This window comes from Primulina tabacum, chromosome 5, assembly GCF_025594145.1.
Source record: "Primulina tabacum isolate GXHZ01 chromosome 5, ASM2559414v2, whole genome shotgun sequence".
Taxonomy (NCBI): Eukaryota; Viridiplantae; Streptophyta; class Magnoliopsida; order Lamiales; family Gesneriaceae; genus Primulina; species Primulina tabacum.
In genome coordinates, this window is record NC_134554.1 from 6,780,855 (window position 1) to 6,796,273 (window position 15,419).

The following is a 15,419-nucleotide window of genomic DNA, read 5'->3' on the forward strand; positions in this document are numbered from 1 at the left end:
TCAGGAATGCTGGAACGAGTCCCATCTATCCCATATGATAAATTCATGTGCAGTAAAGATGGACAGCTTTGCAGAAATGATATTCTTGATGACGACTACCTTAACAAATATGAAAGTCGGGAAGTCTGTTATGATTATGTGGGGATTATGGAAACAAAGAAATGAGACACTTTGGAACAATAAGCATTGCATATCATCACAGCTGGTCCGTGAAGCTCTGCAGACACTGTATAACTGGCTACAAGCAAAAGAAAGAGGACCCATATTCAAGCCGATCATGCAAAGGATTGACCCAATTTGTAAAAGATGGCACAAACCTCCCCCTCATTTCTTGAAATGCAACACGGATGCAGCCATCTTCACGAACAATAATGCATTCGGCCTTAGCAGTGTCTTGCGAGACGAAAATGGAGAATTTATGGCTTGTCAAGTGCAACACGAACTTGGAAATCCCATGGTGAAAGAATGTGAAGTCCTTGCCCTAATCAATGCCATAACCTGGATACAAGAAATGAACTTGACAAATGTGATTTTTGAACTTGATGAAAAGAATGTTGTGGATGCTATCAACTCCCCCGCCGACGACGCTACCGAGTTTGGATCTCTTGTGCACCAATGCAAGTTGCTACTGAATCAAGGAACCGCATTCTCGGTTCAATTCGCATATAGACAAGCAAATGGTGTATCCGATGCGTTGGCAAAAGCTGCTCAAATTTATGCTAGTCCCTCAATTTTCTTTGATAGTCCGCCAGATTTGATTGAACATTTAGATGATTATTATAATTCTTTGCATGATTAATGAAATTCGCTTTCAAAAAAAAAAAAAATATTTTTGTACATCCCAATATTTCTTTATATTTTGTAAAAAAAGCCAACCAAAATTTTACGTATCCCTACTAAACATTTGCATACATTTTTTTGAAATCATTTATTTGTATATAATAAAAAATATGGAAAATATTAAAAATTTTATTTTTTTTGCAAGTTAAATTTTTAGTTATTGTACAACATTTTTTAAAAGATAAATCAATTAAAAATGGAACTTTACCTCATTTAATATGCCTGATTTTTTTAAAAAATGGAGCTTTAAATGCAATTAATTTTACAAGATGCTTTTTATATTTTCGGATTTTGTAATTTTAACAAAATTATTTATTATATAACTAAGGTAAAATTCCTGACCATATGTATAGAGGCCCGGGGATCAGCAAAACTGCATAGCTTCTGTACATCATCACTCGAACATAGGAAGGTAAAAATGATTCTACTTCTTCTCTTGATCTTGCCAGTTCTTTTCTTCTTCCTCTTCAAAAACCAGAAAGAACGACGATCGAAAACCCTCTATCCGCCATCTCCTCCGGGCCTCCCCATCATTGGAAACCTTCACCAATTCGACTCAAACAATCCTCACCTCTATCTATTCAAACTAGCACAAAAATATGGTCCTCTCATGTCCATGAAGCTGGGTAAAGTTCGAGTTCTCATAGTTTCTTCTGCGAAAATGGCGAAAGAAGTTCTAAAAACCCATGACCTCGTCTTCTGTAGCAGGCCACCTTCTCTTGGTATGCAGAAACTATCCTACGGTGGATTGGATATAGCTTTCTCCCCCTACAACGATTCTTGGAGGGAGTTAAGAAAGATTAGCGTTCTTCATTTGTTAAGCAACAAACAGGTCCATTCGTTTCGGCCGATTCGGGAAGATGAAGTGATCCGAATGATCAAGAATCTTGAAGTAGCTGGTTCTTCCGGTGAAGATAATGCTGTCAATCTGAGCGTGACCATGTTGAACTTGACGAGTACTTTGATATGTAGGATTGCTTTTGGCAAGAGATTTGGTGAAAATGAATCGGAGAGGCGGAGATTCGATGAACTTATGATTGAATCCCAGGCTATGCAGGGCGGGTTCTTTGTTTCTGATTTTTTACCTTGGTTCAGTTGGGTGGATAAGCTATCAGGAATGTTGTCCAGGCTTGACAAGACTTTCAGAGACATGGATGAATTCTATCAAGAGATGATTGATGAACATTTGGATCCGTATTACAAGGATAAAATAATGAATCCCAACAATATTCTCGATATGTTGATTCAGCTAAAAGAGCAGAAGTTGTGCTCCATCGATTTGACTTGGGATCATATCAAAGCTATGCTATTTGTAAGTTATCCCTAATCCCTTCTTATAATATTTCTTGTTCATAGAAAATATTTCAAATGGAGAAAAGGAAACGAGAAATAAAAAAACAGAAATCATTTTCTCTCGTAAAAATATGGTCGTCTCATATGTATATGCCTTTTCTTTTGACGCAGATTACCAGATTATATTACTCTTTACTGTTTCAGAATTAGAAAAAAATACCAAATTTTGTCCTATTGTAATTTGGTCAAATTTTGTGTCAACTTTCAGTTTCAGAATATTAATTTTTCTTATTTAATAATTTTAATCTTTTTTTCATTTGAATGGTGGTTGAGTGTCAAATATCGCTAATATATCTAGCGTATGTCAGCTAGCATCCAGAAAAGAAAACGACTAAAGTTGATAAAGAAAAAAAAAAGAAAAAAAGAAAAAGAAAAAGCAGAATTGTACATTAACACCGGCCATATTTTGATTTACTAGAGCTAGGATCAAATTTAAAAAAAAAAAAGAAAAGAAAAAGAGTTTATATTTTTTGTTAATTTTTTTTAAGGATATATTTGTCGCTGGAACGGATACGAGCGCAGCAGTGACTGTTCGGGCGATGACTGCTCTCATAAAAAGTCCCGATGCAATGAAAAAATTACAAAACGAAATCAGAGAAACCATAGGAAATAAGGGCTTTGTAAATGAAAATGATGTGCCCAAACTTCCCTATTTGAAAGCAGTCATACAGGAGACATTAAGATTGTATCCACCGGCTCCACTTCTCTTACCTAGAGAAACTTTAGAAGAATGCATGGTAGAAGGTTACACAATCCCACCTAAAACATTGGTTCACATCAATGCATGGGCTATTGCAAGAGATCCCCAGAGCTGGGAAAAGGCAAATGAGTTCCTGCCGGAGAGATTCTTGAATAGCTCTATTGATGTAATCGGGAAAGATTTTGAGGTTATCCCTTTCGGAGCTGGAAGAAGGGGGTGTCCCGGAGTGTCGATAGGACTTGCGACGGTGGATATGGCGCTTGCCAATCTTGTTTATTCGTTCGATTGGGAACTGCCTAAGGGAGTGAGTATAGAAGATATTGATACTGATGTTTTACCTGGGATCACCATGCACAAGAAAAATCCACTTTGCCTTTTGCCAAGAAATTATGTTAATTGTGCTTGAAATTTATTTTCATCATGTTAGATGATTTGTGTTTCATGTTTTTGTACAATTGTCCATTTCATATTTGATGTACCACGCACATTGCATTGGAATGAACGAATTTGATAAGTTAGAGACAAAAAAAGGTTGATTGATTTACACAGAAAATAATGTCACGATTGAAAAAATATAGTTTCTGTGAAGGAAATGGAGGGCTGAAAATATATTTCAACAATATTCAGAGACGGATATATTTGAGGGCACTACGGGTTGTAGCCCAACCTTATTTTTTTAAAATTATCTAAGTTAAAAGTCTAGCCCAGCCCTTGAATACATTGTTTTCATTAAAGAATTTAATTCGACATGAGAATGGAGATGAATACAGGATTTTGTGCCACATAAAGTATGAATTAATTGTTAATCTTTCTTTCACAATCTATTCAACCTTTTTACTTTGTGAGCATGTCAACATGCAAGGTTGATATATTATATTTTGAGAAGAACTAATTGTTCTTTGTTTTTCTGGAAAAGTTTGTGGGAATGCTGGGAGAAGCACAGTTTGAACTCCAGAAATTAGTTGATAATAACTTGTATATAATTTTAATTGTTCCTTGGTTATTGCTTTAATATTTGTTGATGACTAATTGATTCTTCAATCTTGATCATTATTTGTTTTTGAGTTTTATTTGTTTTATCGTTATTTTATTATTTATTTAAGATTATAAATTGAACTATTTCAAAATGAAACAACAATATGCTGCAAATAAAGGAAAGATATGAACATCCTCTTCTTTAAGATGAGAGATCGTCAAGCTTCAGAAAACACTTCAATTTCTAGAGTCCCTACCATACAACATCAATCTAGTGAAAGTCTTCAGATTTCCAATATCTAAATTCCTTCAATTTCCTCTCATAGAGATGATCATCAATCATCATCTACTTCTATCGAAAGAGATCCGAGAAAAAAAAAACAGATGTGTGAATATCATGTTAATGTATGAGATGAGATAAGAAGTTCATATCTAAATATGAGGCCTTATCAATCAGATATGTTGGGGTATCCAGAAACAAAATTTGGAAGTCAGAATCATCGGTTCAGAAAAAAAAATAATTTCAAAAATTTCATTTGTTTGGATATTCGCTTTCAACAAATAAAACATATTGTTTCTATTGTTTTATTTTTCTAAATGATGTTAATCCGTTAACATCTTAGCGGTGCTCAACGAAGAATTTGACAATTGAAAAAAAAGTAAACCAAAGAAAAATGTATGTTTTTCTTGTCCTTATTCGCCTCATACTATGTACAAGAGAAAGGTAGTTGGAAAAGTCGCATTTGGCCGCTCAATCATGGAAGATTCATTGTATATACCAGTGAGTTTTCGTATGCTTACGTGCATATATATGAATTTTTTTGTTATTTTTATTATATATTCTTATAATAATTTTTAATATTAGAAATTATAAAATCATTTAAAAACTCATAAATTTGGATAAAGATTAAAGAAAATATTTTAATAGTTTTAAAAATTTTGGAAAGTGAATATGTTAGTGATAAGAAAATACACAAATTTAATAAAACAAATTTTTATAATTTTTTTTACTACATGATATATATTACTTTTATAATTTTAGAGGGATACTGTTTGTATTTGGAAAACCATTATTTCATGATATATCTTATAATTATCACTATTGATCTTTTTTTTTCATACAGAATTAAATATGACTCACGTATTTGGACCAATGATGATCACGATAATACCGAGTTACAGTGTCTCATTATTAGTTATTATTATTATTATTATTATTATTTAAAAAAAAAAACATCTCATTACTAGTTATATGTACATGTGGATGTGCTTTTGTAAAAGAAGATATGTTCAAATATTATATTTTAATATTAAATAAAAAGATAATGTAGAAATAATGACTTATTTATTTTAGTTGGATCATCCATATCTAGGACTCTATAATATCTTAATCACATTACAACTCACTATTTTAATTATTTAATTTCAAGACTAGCCTCTTAAATGTTAAATAATTTTCAAAAGTTACAATTCATTCTTTTTCAAAATAAAAATAATATAATAATTGTATTTTAAAATTTAATCGTAATTTTTATCTTATATTAATTATACTAGTTATAATAATAACCTCATTAGTTAATTATAGTAATTTAAAACAAACCTTAAATATTTGTATGAAATATAAATTTGATTTAATTTCAATATTTGATTCAACCAATTTATGTTTGTATTTTGGTTTGTTTAATTTTATATAGATGATCATTTTTTTATTTTTAATGTATTATTTATTATTAAATTTAAAATTTTAAAAATTCCTATAATATCAATGTTTTAAAATAAATATTTATAATGTACATATTTTAAATATTTAATTTTGTTTAATTCTACAACGTTGTTACAAACTTGAATGTATTTTATTTAGTTGGCAAAAAACTGATGTATTTAAATATATAATTTAATTAAAAGTAGAAAATTTATAACACAGTCAATTTATTAGAAAAACATAATCCTAAGTTTTAAATAATATATTATAAATACATCTTTTTTTTTGCTCGATATTAAAAAATTTTGTACATCCCAATATGTCTTTATATTTTTAATTTTATGTATCCCTACTAAACATTTGGATATATTTTTTTGTTATTTTATCATTTATTTGTAAATAATAAAAATTATGGAAAAATTTTTATTTGTTTTTTGCAACTTAAATTTTTATTTATTGTACAACACATTATATATGTATAGAGCCCCAGGGATAACCAAAACTGCAAGTACATCATCACTCGAACATAGGAAGGTAAAAATGATTCTACTTCTTCTCTTGATCTTGCCAGTTCTTTTCTTCTTCCTCTTCAAAAACCAGAAAGAACGACGATCGAAAACCCTCTATCCGCCATCTCCTCCGGGCCTCCCCATCATTGGAAACCTTCACCAATTCGACTCAAACAATCCTCACCTCTATCTATTCAAACTAGCACAAAAATATGGTCCTCTCATGTCCATGAAGCTGGGTAAAGTTCGAGTTCTCATAGTTTCTTCTGCGAAAATGGCGAAAGAAGTTCTAAAAACCCATGACCTCGTCTTCTGTAGCAGGCCACCTTCTCTTGGTATGCAGAAACTATCCTACGGTGGATTGGATATAGCTTTCTCCCCCTACAACGATTCTTGGAGGGAGTTAAGAAAGATTAGCGTTCTTCATTTGTTAAGCAACAAACAGGTCCATTCGTTTCGGCCGATTCGGGAAGATGAAGTGATCCGAATGATCAAGAATCTTGTAGTAGCTGGTTCTTCCGGTGAAGATAATGCTGTCAATCTGAGCGTGACCATGTTGAACTTGACGAGTACTTTGATATGTAGGATTGCTTTTGGCAAGAGATTTGGTGAAAATGAATCGGAGAGGCGGAGATTCGATGAACTTATGATTGAATCCCAGGCTATGCAGGGCGGGTTCTTTGTTTCTGATTTTTTACCTTGGTTCAGTTGGGTGGATAAGCTATCAGGAATGTTGTCCAGGCTTGACAAGACTTTCAGAGACATGGATGAATTCTATCAAGAGATGATTGATGAACATTTGGATCCGTATTACAAGGATAAAATAATGAATCCCAACAATATTCTCGATATGTTGATTCAGCTAAAAGAGCAGAAGTTGTGCTCCATCGATTTGACTTGGGATCATATCAAAGCTATGCTATTTGTAAGTTATCCCTAATCCCTTCTTATAATATTTCTTGTTCATAGAAAATATTTCAAATGGAGAAAAGGAAAAGAGAAATAAAAACACAGAAATCATTTTCTCTCATACAAATATGGTCGTCTCATATGTATATGCCTTTTCTTTTGACGCAGATTACCAGATTATATTACTCTTTACTGTTTCAGAATTAGAAAAAAATACCAAATTTTGTCATATTGTAATTTGGTCAAATTTTGTGTCAACTTTCAGTTTCAGAATATTAATTTTGCTTATTTAATAATTTTAATTTTTTTTCATTTGAATGGTGGTTGAGTGTCAAATATTGCTAATATATCTAGCGTATGTCAGCATCCAGAAAAGAAAACGACTGAAGTTGATAAAGAAAAAAGAAAAAGCAGAATTGTTGCATTAAAACCGGCCATATTTTGATTTACTAGAGCTAGGATCAAATTTTTTTAAAAAAAAAGAAAAGAAAAAGAGTTGATATTTTTTGTTAAATTTTTTTAAGGATATATTTGTCGCTGGAACGGATACGAGCGCAGCAGTGACTGTTTGGGCGATGACTGCTCTCATAAAAAGTCCCGATGCAATGAAAAAATTACAAAACGAAATCAGAGAAACCATAGGAAATAAGGGCTTTGTAAATGAAAATGATGTGCCCAAACTTCCCTATTTGAAAGCAGTCATACAGGAGACATTAAGATTGTATCCACCGGCTCCACTTCTCTTACCTAGAGAAACTTTAGAAGAATGCATGGTAGAAGGTTACACAATCCCACCTAAAACATTGGTTCACATCAATGCATGGGCTATTGCAAGAGATCCCCAGAGCTGGGAAAAGGCAAATGAGTTCCTGCCGGAGAGATTCTTGAATAGCTCTATTGATGTAATCGGGAAAGATTTTGAAGTTATCCCTTTCGGAGCTGGAAGAAGGGGGTGTCCCGGAGTGTCGATAGGACTTGCGACGGTGGATATGGCGCTTGCCAATCTTGTTTATTCGTTCGATTGGGAACTGCCTAAGGGAGTGAGTAAAGAAGATATTGATACTGATGTTTTACCTGGAATCACCATGCACAAGAAAAATCCACTTTGCCTTTTGCCAAGAAATTACGTTTTTGCTTGAAATTTATTTTCATCATGCTGTTAGACGATGTGTGTTTCATGTTTTTGTACAGTTGTCCATTTCATATTATGTACCAGTTAGATTGCTGGGAGAAGCACAGTTTGAACTCCAGAAACTTGTTGATAATAACTTGTATATAACTTTTAATTGTTCCTTGGTTATTGCTTTAATTTTTGTTGATGACTATTTGATTCTTGAATCTTGATCATTATTTGTTGTTGAGTCAGTGACTGACTATTATTTTATTTTTTGTTCGATCGTTGTTTTATTACTTATTTAAGCTTATAACTTGAAATATTTCACAATGAAACAATAATCTGCTGCAAATAAAAAAAATACATATTATTTTCTTTAAGATGAGAGATTATCAAATTAGTGAAAATATTTCAATTTCTAAAGTCCTTACAATGCAACATCAATCCAGTGAAAGTCTTCTCATTCTCAATATTTAAATTATTCAATATCCTCTCCTAGAGACGATCATCGGTCATTCTCTATTTGTATTGATGGAGATCCAGAGAAAAAGAAAAGATATGTGTGAATATTATGTTAGTATACAAGATGAGATAGGTTTGAGTATTCACCTTCAATAAGACATATTATTTATATTGTTTTTTTTTCTAAATGATGTTAATTCATATAATATGTCGGCGATTGTCAGCGAGAGATTCTTGTTCTTATTCGCCTCATTATGTTTGAGAGAAAAGTCGTCGGAAAAGTCTCATTTGGCTGCTCAAGGACGGTGGAAGATTCATTGTATACTCGATAAATTCTCATAAATTTTTATACATGAGATAGATCAACTCTATCGATATTTATAATAAAAATTAATATTTTTTTTCATGAATGATCCAAATAAAAGATCTGTCTCATAAAATACGATCAGTGAGATCGTCTCACACAATTTTTTGCATTGTATGCATCACGTGCATATATATGAAATTTTTTATGTTAAATTTTTTTGTTATTTTTTATTATATATTTTATAATAATTTTTTATATTAGAAATTATAAAATCATTTAAAAATTCAAAAGTTTTGATAAAAATTAAATAAAATATTTTAATAGTTTTATAAATTTTGAAAAATTAATATGATAGTGATTAAAAAAAATACACAAATTTACTAAAATAGATTTTTATAATATTTTTTACTTAATAAAATATAGTACTTTATTAATTCTAGAAGGATATTGTTGGTATTTTGAAAATAAAATCATGATATGAAATTTAATTACTCTGTATTTCACAAAATTAATAAATAATATAAATATAAATATTATAGAAGTATATAAAGTATAGATAAATAAACAGGTGATTATTATGGATAACAGCTGGCACGAAGAAAAAAGATTTTTTTTTTCTCCACAAAAAAAGTAGGAGGAATTTTCACTTGATAAAATTCATTCAATTTTGAGGGAAAAAAATTGTCCAAGTAAATTGACATAAAGATTTTTTTCACAAAATAGTGGTCGATGTACGTTTATCTATGAATTGAATAAAATATCTATTTCGACTATATTTGTTACTTTAGCTCAAGCAAATTTTCGTCCTTAACAAAGACTACAAGCATCAATCAGGCAACATATTTTTCTAGCAATTTCTTTTGCGGATGCACGTGCTTGTTTTGCGAAAATATTAATTATTAATTGAAGTTACTAAAGATTATATTATTTTTGAAATTTTTGGAACGATATATTAATATTTAAGCTCTATTTTTGTCATTCACACTTCATTTATGAAAAAATTTGACACTGTTAATTGTTCCACGTCGATTGGATATATAACATTGGAGTTGTATAGATGGGTTTGGACAATCATCCCTCTTGAGGTAGCTTTTGAGGTTAAGTTAGGTTAAAGTTACAATCTTAATATAATATCACAGCACTAGAAATTGTGCGATTTAGCTTTCTGCTCTCTAGCGTCGTCTTCCATGGCGAAGGGGAATCAAACCAATAATCAAGCGCTCAATCTTCTACCCTGGTGTCTCAAAATCATGTTGAAGACTCCAGTAGTCTTTTCTATCTTCAAAATGGTGATCATCCAGGTCTATCTATCTTCAAAATGATGATCATCCAGGTCTAGTTTAGGTTGGATAAATAACCTTGCAGTTGTATATATGAGCTTGGACAATCATGTTGAAGACTCCAGTAGTCTTTTCTATCTTCAAAATGGTGATCATCCAGGTCTATCTATCTTCAAGATGATGATCATCCAGGTCTACTTTAGGTTGGATAAATAAACTTGGAGTTGTATATATGAGCTTGGACAATCACCCCCTTTGAGCTAGCTTTTGGGGTTGAGTTAGGTCCAAGTTTCCAATCTTAACAGACATTTATTTTACACATTACACATGAAGTGGAGTATAGATAACACAAAATAGAGTTTAAATATCAACTTCTTTTTAATTTCTGAAATACGAACGAGAAAACAAGATTGATTTATTTCTTGAGCTGTGTTTCCAGGATATATTTGTTGCTGGAACCGATACGAGTGCAGCAGCAATTGTTTGGGCGATGACTGCTCGATCTCATGAAAACTCCGAACACAATGAAAGAACTGCAAGCCGAAATAAGAGAAACCACTGGAAATAATGGTTTGATAGATGAAGATGATATGTCTCGACTTCCATATATATCTCAAATCAGTGGTAAAGGAGACCTTGAGATTGTACCCACCAACTCCTCTTTTAATACAGTGAAACATTGGAAGAATGCATCACAGGAGGATATATACAATCCCACCTAAAACTTTTAGTCACGTTATTGCATGGGCCATTTCAAGAGATCCAGAATATTGGAAAAACGCAGATGAATTCTTGCCAGAGAGATTCATGAATAGTTCTGTCGATGTGATGGGCAAAATTTTGAGGTCATCCTCTTTTGGCCCCGGAATATCGATAGGGCTTGCAATGGCGGAGCATGCACTTGCCAATCTTGTTTGTTTTTTCGACTGGGAATTGCCCGAGGGAATTGAGAGTGATGACATAGATCCTGAATCCTCGCCTGGGCTGAATGCATGACAAAATTCCACTACGCCCGGTGCCAAGAAAATGTGCACGTTTGTGCTTCAATTAGCCAGGGATGTAGCACCTTGAGGTTTACCGAGTAATGCTGTTCATGTACCTTCACCAATCTTAATATTCCATAAGTGAAGTGTGATGTGATGGAATTTCTGAGAGAGGATGACATTTTTCAAGGTATTTTTTATGCAATACTATGGGGTGAGATATTCAAACCAATCTCGATCTCATATGAAGGTAGAGTGAGATTTACTTTCTCTAGAAATGTGATTATGCAAACACATTTTTTTATGGATTGTAATATCTAAATTAGTTCTTTGTCACGTCCCGAAATTGAGATGCGTCATCGGCATTTTTTAACAATTTTAAATTGCAAAACAACAAGCCACGTAATACATAAAATAGTCAAAAGTTGGTCTATTACATAAATCAGAATTGATTTTACAGTACTTTAACATAAAAGAAAATAGAACTAAAACCGTCGAACTTGATCACCGAATGACCGAAGCTCATCCAAAAATTAATGTGAAAGGACAAAGTTGAGTTTTGATAAGTTCTTTCTTTTGTTTTTTTTTTTTTTGGAGGGAACCTTGATAACAAAGCACGAGGAATATTTCCAAATACAACTCTAGGGTGGGAGATTCAAAATAATCTCGATTTCGTAGAAGCTAGAATGAGGTTTGTGTCTGATAAATGGATTTTTCCAAAGAATACATATACAGTTGTATATGTTTGATGCGAGGCAATCCAATATTACACAGGGAAAATCATTGAGAAACTCTACAAATTCAAATTTAACTTACGAAAATATAGGATGCATCAAATCAGACAACAGCAGCAGGCAGTTCGGTTAACGGATCCTTGTGATTCCAAACCGAGTCATAACTCTACAAGGTAGACTATAATTTCAGTGACAATGAATGCAGCTCAAGAGCTTTAACAACACCGAGGAGAAATGCAAGAGATAAATGAATTATAGTAGAATTTTGCCAATTCAATGTCAATAAAATTCAATTTCAATATCATTTCACACTTCAAAGTCACACTTCAAGCAACAGCTAAGTGCTATCCATAGACCACAAAAACGACCGTCTACGGAAAGCCAATCCAAAGAATTACATGAAAACTTAGCACATTGTCTGTTTGGCATGTCGAGAACTTACAAATTCCTCGGAACTAAAACTTTAGAGCCAACCAGATCGTACAGTTAAAAACACATAACAATGAGAATACATAGGCAATCAACGAAGTTCCACAGTAACTGGCATCAACATAACAAAGCTATCTACTTCCCGGCCAAAAGAAGCTTTCGGTGTAAATCCGCAGCCATGTCCATTCCCCTGAAATAAGATGTTCCATTCTTTTGATGTGCTGTTTTTCCACATCATAGCAATCAAGACTCTCTTGTTTTGCATCCATCAAGATTTCCCCATCCCGATAGTCCAATGGAATAACAGACTTGAACAAATCACTACCATACCCATTCATATCAATACTGTACTCTCGAACCCAAATATGATTGTCCAAATCATTTAACACCCAAATATCTACCACTAGTGGACGTGCTGCATTGTCCACCAAGCACAACCTCCCTCCCAATTCAACCAGCGACCATGCCCCCTGAGGGTCAAAATGCCCTTCGGGAGGAGAAACATTTCCAAACTCTTCCTTTTCAAGATCAAATGAAACAATAGCATCATCTCCTGGCTGATTATACTCATCCCAAATCATCCAATAAAACACATTTTTAACCAACACTCCCCAACCCCGAACAACATATGGACAGTCTACCTCCACTACCTGCCACTTGCAATCCTTACCATCTCTCATTCTCAGAACCTCACAGCCAATATCATAATCCACATGTATATCTAAGCTCCTGTCGAACAAATGCACCAAGACATACTCATCCCTCTCCTTCACATACCCCATCCCTGCATTCACCTCACCAGAGGTACAACAACTGGCCTCAGGTAATTTCACCATCACCCGAGTACTAGGATTACAAACATAGAACCCACTCTCACTCACAAGGCAAATAAAATCCCACTTCGAAGGCAGCACCTCAATGTTCTTCTCGTCATCGTTTAGATACAAAGAAAACTCATCATTCCTAAAAGACCCATCAAGATTCAGCGAACAAAGATCAATCCTAGTGCACTTTTTCATATGGGTTTCTCGAAAAAGAGGAGTCTTTTTTACTAATACGATGTTTGGGTTCCGCAGACGGATTTCCCTATACATGGAAATGAAGTACGAGTCGGTGATTAAGTAAAGCCATTGCTTTGACACGCATTTGAACTTACCCAAGGATTTAACTGGGAGCCTCCATAGGATGTTGATTATCAGATCAGCAGGGAGCGTGGGCCACGTAAGTAGCTCCGACATACCGCCGTCATGAGATATCGGCGGCCCAGTAGACGGTGGTGGTCGCAGAGATTGGGTCGAAATTGGAGGCTTTTTCTTCATTGTTTTACATCAACAGGTAAAGAAAAGCAAGAAATCAATTATTTCACACTTTCATTCGATGCAAAAAGCGTTGCTGTGTGAGAGCTATACTGATTCGATAAACTCTAAAGATGTCCACGTCTTTTTCGTTGTCTGTTTGTAAAGAGACCGAGGGTAAAGTGAAACGACACGGACATTGTAATATTAGCAATTTCTCAAAGTCGTAGTCAAATCACCCATTCACCTCGCTGCAAATAGTGATCCAATCTGAACTGTAAATATATATCATCACTAAATAAATTTGCATAATTTTTTTTTTACAATCTGATTTGTATCCTTAATCACTCTATTTAAAATAAATTTATTCACATAAAATAAAGTTTAAATAGCTTCGGTCTATAAATTTAAAAATAACTAATAAGCTGTAAAAAAATTCTCTTCCAGCTGGCGGTATTGTTAAACCAGTTATTTCATATATATATATATATATATATATATATATCATTTCATCATTTACTAAGTATTTCTTTTTACTTTTATTAAAATGCACATATTAACTAAGTTTTAGAAAAATATATAACTATTTTTTAGTTAAATGAGACGCTATATTGTGAGTATTGTATCATTGTAAATCTAAAAACTATCATTTATCAAAATACGTAAGGTTCATGTTTAACCTTATACAAACTTTTTTTCATGCAATTATGGTTATTGGATTTATCATGTAGTACCGAGTGCTTACCGCTTTACCAAAAAATATAGCTAGTGGTAATAGGTGCAACTCAAATCTTTTAAACCGCACAGCAACTAAAGCATCATGGTTCGATCGCTCTAACAAGTATGGACAATTATTGCACCCAACAATCTCCCTCCCAATAATTGCACTCCTTGCAATCAATGGGAATCGAACTCGTGACCTTGGTTCTGATACCAATTGTAGGACCGAGTGCTTACCGCTTTACCAAAAGTTATAGCTAGTGGTAATGGTGCAACACAAATCTTTTAAACCGCACAGCAGCTCAAGCACCATGATTCGATCGCTCTAACAAGCAAGAACAATTATTGTACCCAACATATCATATGGATAATACCTTTAAGGTATGTTGAACTAAATCTTGTTTTTGAATGTAACAATACAAAAGTCTTTATCCCACTAATGAGGTCATTTATATGGATCCTCATACACCATTATATTATGTCTGTTATCATTTCTAGTTAGATGAGGTCTATCATGTTTAATTTTTGTATCCGAATCTTTTCTGGTCTCCCTCTTCTCTATTAATATGGATACTAGTCATGGCTCGCATATCTAAACTAGAGCCTTTATTGGTGACTTTTGTACGTGTGCATACAATCTGAGACATGTCTCTTATAGTTTTTTCTTCCATAAACTCAACAACAAATTTTCTATTATATACTTGTTTTTAGTCTATCCATTATTGTATGTTTGTGCATGTATCTTAGCATCTTTACCACCGCGACTCTAATTTTTTTATTCATATGCACGCTTTGGGTCCCAATATTTGGATCCATATAACATCGCAAACATAAGCGATATTCGGTAAAACATCCATTTGAGCTTCAAGGATACCTAGCTAACGATCGATCACACAAAATATCATATGTATTTCCAAAATCCGATCATCCAAATTATATTCTATGTAATAAATATCTATCAATCTTCATATTTCTGTAAAAATTATATTAAATGCTTAAAGATCTCACTTGTTGGTAATTCTGCATCTAATTTTTTAACTAACATCATGTTTCCACTAGCATAGCTAAAATTGAAACACATATAACTATTTTTCGAATAAGTATTTT

General features: G+C 33.1%; 4 protein-coding genes across 4 annotated transcripts; 3 read left to right on the forward strand and 1 right to left on the reverse strand.

Moving 5' to 3' along the window:
• Positions 1–1,174: 1,174 nt before the first annotated feature.
• Positions 1,175–3,341, forward strand: LOC142546001 (6,7,8-trihydroxycoumarin synthase-like). The gene is made up of 2 exons (XM_075653471.1): positions 1,175–2,152; positions 2,682–3,341. The coding sequence occupies exons 1-2, from the start codon at positions 1,259–1,261 to the stop codon at positions 3,297–3,299; spliced, it is 1,512 nt and encodes a 503-aa protein (XP_075509586.1). The 5' UTR covers positions 1,175–1,258; the 3' UTR covers positions 3,300–3,341.
• A 2,731-nt stretch (positions 3,342–6,072) lies between these two features.
• LOC142546002 (6,7,8-trihydroxycoumarin synthase-like) lies at positions 6,073–8,280 on the forward strand. Its single transcript, XM_075653472.1, has 2 exons — positions 6,073–7,004; positions 7,513–8,280. The coding sequence occupies exons 1-2, from the start codon at positions 6,111–6,113 to the stop codon at positions 8,125–8,127; spliced, it is 1,509 nt and encodes a 502-aa protein (XP_075509587.1). The 5' UTR covers positions 6,073–6,110; the 3' UTR covers positions 8,128–8,280.
• Positions 8,281–10,838: 2,558 nt separating this feature from the next.
• On the forward strand, positions 10,839–11,147 carry LOC142547830 (cytochrome P450 71B37-like). Its single transcript, XM_075656300.1, has one exon. The coding sequence runs from the start codon at positions 10,839–10,841 to the stop codon at positions 11,145–11,147; it is 309 nt and encodes a 102-aa protein (XP_075512415.1).
• A 998-nt stretch (positions 11,148–12,145) lies between these two features.
• LOC142546003 (F-box protein At4g19940-like) lies at positions 12,146–13,789 on the reverse strand. Its single transcript, XM_075653473.1, has one exon. It carries the CDS (start codon positions 13,614–13,616, stop codon positions 12,429–12,431), a length of 1,188 nt encoding a protein of 395 aa, XP_075509588.1. The 5' UTR covers positions 13,617–13,789; the 3' UTR covers positions 12,146–12,428.
• Between the last annotated feature and the right edge of the window lie 1,630 nt (positions 13,790–15,419).